This window comes from Pestalotiopsis fici, assembly GCF_000516985.1.
Source record: "Pestalotiopsis fici W106-1 unplaced genomic scaffold PFICI_Scf_2, whole genome shotgun sequence".
In the NCBI taxonomy this organism is placed as follows: Eukaryota; Fungi; Ascomycota; class Sordariomycetes; order Amphisphaeriales; family Sporocadaceae; genus Pestalotiopsis; species Pestalotiopsis fici.
In genome coordinates this window covers 5,576,519-5,583,787 of record NW_006917092.1, presented here as the reverse complement: position 1 = coordinate 5,583,787, position 7,269 = coordinate 5,576,519, and the positions used below count along the sequence as shown (strand labels likewise).

The 7,269-nt window shown below is 46.1% G+C and overlaps 3 protein-coding genes across 3 annotated transcripts; 1 reads left to right on the top strand and 2 right to left on the bottom strand.

The window, feature by feature from the left end:
* Window positions 1-1,416: 1,416 nt before the first annotated feature.
* PFICI_03870 (uncharacterized protein) lies at window positions 1,417-2,454 on the bottom strand (the record flags this gene model as incomplete). Its single annotated transcript, XM_007832451.1, has 3 exons — window positions 1,417-1,855; window positions 1,915-2,016; window positions 2,105-2,454. 3 exons carry the CDS (start codon window positions 2,452-2,454, stop codon window positions 1,417-1,419), a joined length of 891 nt encoding a protein of 296 aa, XP_007830642.1.
* A 1,384-nt stretch (window positions 2,455-3,838) lies between these two features.
* Window positions 3,839-4,486, top strand: PFICI_03869 (uncharacterized protein; the record flags this gene model as incomplete). Its single annotated transcript, XM_007832450.1, has 1 exon — window positions 3,839-4,486. One exon carries the CDS (start codon window positions 3,839-3,841, stop codon window positions 4,484-4,486), a length of 648 nt encoding a protein of 215 aa, XP_007830641.1.
* An 898-nt stretch (window positions 4,487-5,384) lies between these two features.
* Window positions 5,385-6,503, bottom strand: PFICI_03868 (uncharacterized protein; the record flags this gene model as incomplete). The annotated part of the gene is made up of 4 exons (XM_007832449.1): window positions 5,385-5,479; window positions 5,547-5,738; window positions 5,807-6,163; window positions 6,224-6,503. The coding sequence occupies 4 exons, from the start codon at window positions 6,501-6,503 to the stop codon at window positions 5,385-5,387; spliced, it is 924 nt and encodes a 307-aa protein (XP_007830640.1).
* Between the last annotated feature and the right edge of the window lie 766 nt (window positions 6,504-7,269).

Below are 7,269 nucleotides of genomic sequence, written 5' to 3'. Positions count from 1 at the left end.
CCCCCCCCCCCCCCCCAGTGTCTGGTCTCGATTATCGTAAGTCCAGGATTTGTGAGACATGGCCAAAACTCGACCGGCCCCTGTGGGATTGACATTCCGTTTGTGACTAGTGGCCCTTCCATGTAAGAATCCGGAGCAGTTATGCGTGGAGGGATGGCCTGCGGCATCTCATTTCTTCAACAATGTGAGCGTGCAAAGTGCCATGGGCATCGACAATCGTATATGGTCTCCCATAGACCTAGAGCTTGAACTAGACTTTTTTGAGACTGGCGCCATGACCCAGTCGGTAATACGACAGGTTCAAAGCTTGTTGGACTCGGGAAAGATCCGCGTACTGGTTATGAATGGTGACTTGGACGCGTTGGTGTAAGTAAAGGTTTTTTCATTCTGCAGCCTACCCATCAGTGAAAATCTCAGCGAGGGTGGAAAGTCTACAGTGAAAGAGTATAGGACAAAGCTAAGCACCTTCTCTCGGTGGACAGCATATCTGCAGGACAAGCTCGCATATTTGACAAATTACCTTGGAAAGGTCAGCTTCACTATCGCCAAATGGCTTGGAAAGAGTGGTCTGTGCCTGGAGATGACGGCCGTTCTTCCCGTGGGCTTATGAAGAATACTTCGTCTCTGAAGTTTGTGAGATTTGAGCACGCCGGGCATATGGTCCCAGGAGATGACCCTCGAGGAGCGTCTGCTGTCATCAACGAATGGATAATGGGTTAGACACAATATCAATTAATACGAATGGTAATAGTCTATATCAACGCCAGAGTGCAGTGCACATCAAGCATGAATCATAGCGCTTGACAGCAATCGCGGTCCAAGTACGGCCCGTCTAAACGTTGAACTATGCATGCATAACTGAATGGCCAACCCGATACGTAGGCGTTGCCACACTGGGATTCGGTGAAGACGCGGTCCGCTTGAGTCCATTATTGATCAATTGACCCATTTGACTAAATATACGGGAAACTTTCTTTTCTCTGGCGATGAATTCGAGCAAGTACTCTACGGAGCAGGCATGGTATCGATGACCTACTAGGTTAGGTACCTATATAGTGAGTGAGGGGAAATCGAGAGGCTTTGACGCTAGATTCTAGAGCACCATTATAGCGCATCTTGGCGGCGGCGGCCTATATACGACCCGTATACGCCCTTGAACCATACACTAGCGATTTGCTGGAGAAAGGACTAATGCCTTCCCCAGGGGATCGCTCGCAGCTGCATCTCAATTTAGTGGTTAACTCGATTTTCCAACCCTTAAAAGAAGCCCGTATCCTCGGATCAGTGCCAATAAACATCGACGCTCAGCTCTGAAGTTCACGCCGCCAATCAGCACGTCACATCCTACTTCCGCAGCCTTGAATATGAATTCTCACCGTGGTTAGGAGCAAGGTTATGTTGGTATTATAACTGCATTTACCAATGTGGACGGCTTTTAGCCATCCAACTCCAGTGTTCCCACGGATTTTCGGCAAGCGCCATGTTGTCTCTAACATACTTGTCCATAATTCCCGAAGATCTGATTCCACTTTGTATAGCCAGCCTAGCATATTTCATTGCAAGCCAAGGCTCTCCTATACCATTGTACTGGAGAGCTGCAAGCGTGTATGCCTCGTCAATAACTAGCCACAATCCCTCTTGTTCATAGAGTGAAATAAGCAGCTCAGCCATCCCTGTAGCTGTCGAAGGCGCCAGTATACCGTTCCTGAGCTGTTCTTGTAGATATTGGATTTGAAGAACCCGTGCGTCTGACACGGCAATCATTTCTCTTTTTTGTGAGCAAGATGGACAGCTGCATTTGAAATGCCAGGACTGCTCCAATTGTTGCGACCGCTCCTCTCTGGTTCGCACCGGACTATAATTGTGCGGGTCAGCGTAATTGACCGAAAGCTACAAGACCTGCAATTGACTCACTCTATGTATGACGTGGTAATTTCTTCGCCAGCGAAAATGGGACGTACGGCATAGACGTTGTGTGTAAATGTATCTATATCGAAATGGTAGCCGGCGTTCGGTCTACAATCGTGATTCATACGTGAAACTATTGAATCAGTAAAAGTCACTATAAAGAACCTGACATTTCGTACTTTTTGTGAATACTGACTTGAATCTGAACTCAGTCAAATTGTCTTGTACCCCGCCCAGAACTTCATCGAGCGATATGTCGAAAGAATTGTATAAAATGATCCGGGATATTCTCTCAGAATGTTCCGTTGTGTGGTAATGGGTGGAGAGATTCAAGTACTCCCGTCGATGCTCTTCAGGTAGGGAGTCGATTGCGCCAACCTCCAAATCGATAAGAGTCTCTGGAACATGTTTGATGAGGTTGCGATCGACCATAATAGAAGCTGTGGAAGCCATAATTCTTTCGCCCGCCTCGATATTTCGAGTTGCAACAAGGGCCATGTCCTTCCCCGTCACTTCCAGTACTTCGTACGCTACATCTTGCTTCATGTCGCGAGCTACAGCCTGCTGCACATTCGCGTCCGAGAATGGCCGAAACTTCTGGATTTCAAGAGCGCGCTCTGGAGTAGTGATAATGCTTATTCCCTTTCCTGCGAAATTTGGATTCGAGAAAATACAATACTCTTCTTCCCCTCGTTTTGCGCAAGGTAGGATGCGCCTCCAAGGCTTTGTCTCCTCGTATGTGTATTCTATGTGGGGTTCGTGATCCCGTCCGCTAGCGAGACACCATGACAGGTCACTTTCGTTTAATAGCTCGATGCTAGAATTGGTATTTGTCGCTGACACAGCATGCTTCCCTAGCAGGCAAAGCATAAATACCATTATGCATTGATAATGCATTGCAAGAATTGATTGGGACAATGCCACTTTCATGAATGACAATCGAACTCCGATGCTGAAATAATTGATGAAGCGCGCTCGATATCTTCATGGATGAAAGTGCACACAATACGAAGGATTTCCTCATCTTATTTAGACTTCAGTATTTACCAGATTAATGAATTTCGGCTACCCCATAATTTTTGACCAACCTAGGTCCCTTTCATAGCTGAGTCAAACAGACCCTTAGTCAGTCAATCGAAGCGGTCGCTTGGTCGGGCCAAAGTGTTTATCGCACTCTTTTATTTTTATTTTTTATTTTCTAGAGGGTAAAGTAAAAATGTTTGAACTCATCAATACGTTAACGACGGGTCAAGGTGTTGGTTTAGAGAATAAATACATTGACAGTCGGCTCACATTCTCTGCAAACCCTAATTGAATCGAGGATGTAAACTTACGCGGATGCTATGATCTTTGAAGTTGTTCACCTGAACTTTTAGAATTTGCAGGATCAGGGTCTTATTACCTGCAGCGAAGACTGCTTGAAATGTCTAATATATTCTTTTTTTCAGATGGCATGACTAAAAACCCAATCATCAATCGCATTTATTTAGGCACCTTATCGTTAATTTGTGTGCTATAGCAAACACAGGCGTATTGGATCTGGCATTTGCTAATACTAATTCGTCTGTCATGACTCATTTTCTCTGCGGTCAGCGCTAAATGTCAGAACTGTTAGAAGCAGTGATTGGGGCTTGGTAAAATAAGTGGTGGACCCTTTTGATTGACTTATTGTGTCGCGTGGGTAATGTGCGTATGTAAAAGAGCAGCACCGTAAGCGAACCCGCGGTTCTCGGGAAAAGTTGGACAGTAACACAATACCAGACTGAGTCAGAATCGTACCAATTGTGGCTAATTATTATCACCTTGTTATGAGTGATATTGAGAAATTTGTTTCAAGTCCGGTAGTCTCAATGCTCAGTCTTTCAACGTCAATTCACAAGGGCTTCCTCTCTTAGATTGTGCCACGGTCGTCTGCCCTCACATCCTCACAATGGAACCCGGCAAAGCGAGCTATATTGAGGTGGAAACCACCATTCCTGTCATTGAAGGCTACCCCTCTCGTATTGAAACTAGTCGTCTGCTCATTCGACCACTGATCTCATCTGACCTGGACAATTTGTGGTCTTTGAGACGCGCAGCTGCAGTTATGAACCCCACAGGCCGCGGAAGACCAGATTCTGACATTGAGGAAACAAAGGAGGAGCTCTCTGCTCTGAGAGGTCCGTGGTATAACTCGCATCTGTATTATGGTATATTTCTCAGAAATCGCGATGGAGTAGAGGGCGACTTGATTGGGGATGGTGGGGTTCGACAACTCTTTGATACAGAGAGTGGTTGGCCTGAATTTGGCTACAAATTCAAGGAAGAATACTGGGGCAACGGTTACGCGACCGAGTTCGCCAAAGCTTTTCTGGAGGTTTGGTGGGGCCTGGCACGTCAACCTTCAAAACTTAGCATTCACCCTGCACTACTTGATCATTACCACTCGCTGAACGCGCGAGAGCAGCTATATGGATGGTCGAGGGTAACCAATAAGGGCAGCGAAGGAGTCCTGCTGAAATTGGGGTTTCGGTATCTTTGTGAGCTGGACAATATGGTGCCCGAGTGGCGAATAGCGTATCAAATACAAAACGAGTAAAGGATGCTCGTTTCCATAAGAGCTAGCTGGTAGCAACTCAACTGATCGCATCTCCAATACGCCAACCTAAACACACTGCTTGCTGCATCGGAAATCAATGTAAAAAAGTAATTTGCCTTATTGTTTCAGGAGGAAGTATTTGGCTTTTCTATCACACATGAATTAGGAACGTATAAAAAGGAAGAAAGAGGGGTGCGAGGAAGAATTTGATCAGTTTACGAGTTTCGTAAGGCATCAATTAGGACTATCGTGATGTTTTGGTGCTCAAGTAGAGAACTAGGTTCAAAAGGTCTGATCGATCCGCGCCTAAGTAACTAAGGCTAGACATTATGCCGCTATCGCTTGACGACGTCCCGTGCAAGCACTGACCGGAGTGACCTGAACATGGCAAATCACTGGATTATCGCAACTTAGCCAATGGACCGAACGCATCATGGTAGGCAGTATAGCTCGACATTAGGAATTGTTGTAGGGCGGGGGTACGGCCATAAGGCAATGCTCGGGGTGTAGCCCCACTGCACTGTTACTGACCATCCCTCGCTGCAATCTTCATTCCGCCCATCATCCATCATTGACCGTCATCCGCCATCAAGCTTTCAACGTTTACATTTCGCGTTGTAAGAGTAGCGTAAAACCAAAAGACTGGTTTCTCAATCGGTTCAGACACGCTCTCATTGTCAGAGTGCTAACTTTGCTCCAGACAACCTTGAGGTCAAAGAAACTCCCCACCTGCTGGAGTTGGTGACGACCCCTCATGTAACCAAGTGGCCGAATTCGCCAACTGAATGCAATGTATGGCGTCGTTGCCAAAGCCAATACTAAAACCCACTTATATATCGAAGTCTCGACAAGTACGTCGCTGATGCAAAACCCGCCCTCCCTCCCCTCCATCCCTTTCCTATTCGAGTGGCGGTGTAATCTTGTTCCCCAAGAATGGGTCCTCGTCGGCGGTATAAACATAGTTACCTTCTGCGTCGAGTGGATATGATTTGCCTATAGTTTTAAGTCCATTAGCGATAATTGGCAGGCATATAGTTTCACGGCTTTATTGACTACTCACCAAGGAAAGGATGAACCAATGTGACATTGTCATATATATCGAAATGGCGGTCTCGCGCCCAGTTGTTCACTTTGTCCCAATTGTAACAGCTGTGTTCCGATCGGAAATTTGTCAATGGCCTCCGATTGTTATCTACCCAGTCGTAGGAACCGAGCGAAATGTCGGCCTTGCACATTAAGGTTAATCGGATATCTAGTGCAGTAATTAATCATTCCACTCTTCGTTGCGCTGCCGCCGCCGCCGGGGAGTTCTAAACTTACTGTCGATGCAGTGATCAAGGTGGTCTTCCAGGTGCCTCTGAAGTTTGACATTGCCCTTGAAATAGTAATCGGGATACAAAGCCTGCCTCAATAGTTTGAGACAGTGAATTTGGTGATGTACGTTCAGTCCACTCCAATAGTATTCTGTGAGATGACCAGACGCATCCGATAAACGTACAGACGTCCGGTCGATTTTCTTGAGATCCTCGGCCTTGATTCTCAGATTGCTATATGCAACCAGCTGGTTCCATGCGGCATCCAACTCTGGCGACGGAGGGCCTTTGTATACATTCTCATCTGTCCCAACCTCGTTCCAGAAGAAGACCTTTTCGGGCTGCAACGCCTCACGAGCTGGGGCTGGATTTTGTTTTCAACAATTAGTATGATAACCAATGCGCTTGTTGAGTAAATACTTACACCATACCATGGATTGATCATCCGCGCATTGATGATACTCTTGGGAAGAGACCGTGATTGTCAGAAATAATGCGCAGTAGAAGGCGAGACAAATACAGTGGACCCAGAGCCACGGAAACCGGCGAACGTGACCACCTGCGGGGTACGTTGAGGTTTTATCGAGCAAAGTGTCTTCACTTCCAGAGTCCGTTTCATCGTGGGTGTCTATACCGCTATAGATTGGTGGTTTCAGGCGTGAATAAAACCAGACCGATAGCCGCTGCATACGAGTAGCGGCCATTTCGTGTTGTTGAGTATGCTCGCAATTGATCCAAACGGAACAGCAAGTGCCACGCTGCTTGATGAGTGGACTATACTCTTCACCAAACAGTACACCAAAACTTGTAATATCCAAGATGGAAATGGAAGTTTTAGCAAAGGGATTACATCCGTGCGGAAGTGTTGACTTCATGGCCACATGGCCTAGACGGATATTTACGGTAAAGAACTTGTCTTGATTCGTCATGATACGTATGAGTCAGTGGTACATAATATATGAGTAAGCCCGCCATCAAGAGAAAAATGTGGCATTAGGAGTGGGGAATTAGTCATATTAGAGTATAATTATTCACAAGATAGAACTTCGCTATGCATAGAATCATCTATTATATATAGAGAATTTCTAAACACTTATACGCACGTACTCTACCATCCAGTCTCTGTCACAACTTCACTAAAAGTCTTACAAAACAATTCTACCCTTGCGTATTTTTTTCGTCTCGCTATAAACAATGAAGCCTACATCGATTTTGATCCTCAGTAGCGCGCTAGTCGCATTGGCGTCGCCTTTGAATCGTAAGTAAGGACTATGCCTCATCAGGTGTGGCTTGAATCTCAAATAGATTTTGTGTATATATTGATTTTGTGGTAGCCAGCAATGCCGTACTGAACCAGGATGATGCCAAGGCCTACAAGCGCAGCGCTGTTCAGGAGGCTCAGGATGATGCGAAGGCTTACAAGCGCAACGTCGAGGTAGCCCAAGACGATGCGAAGGCTTACAAGCGCAA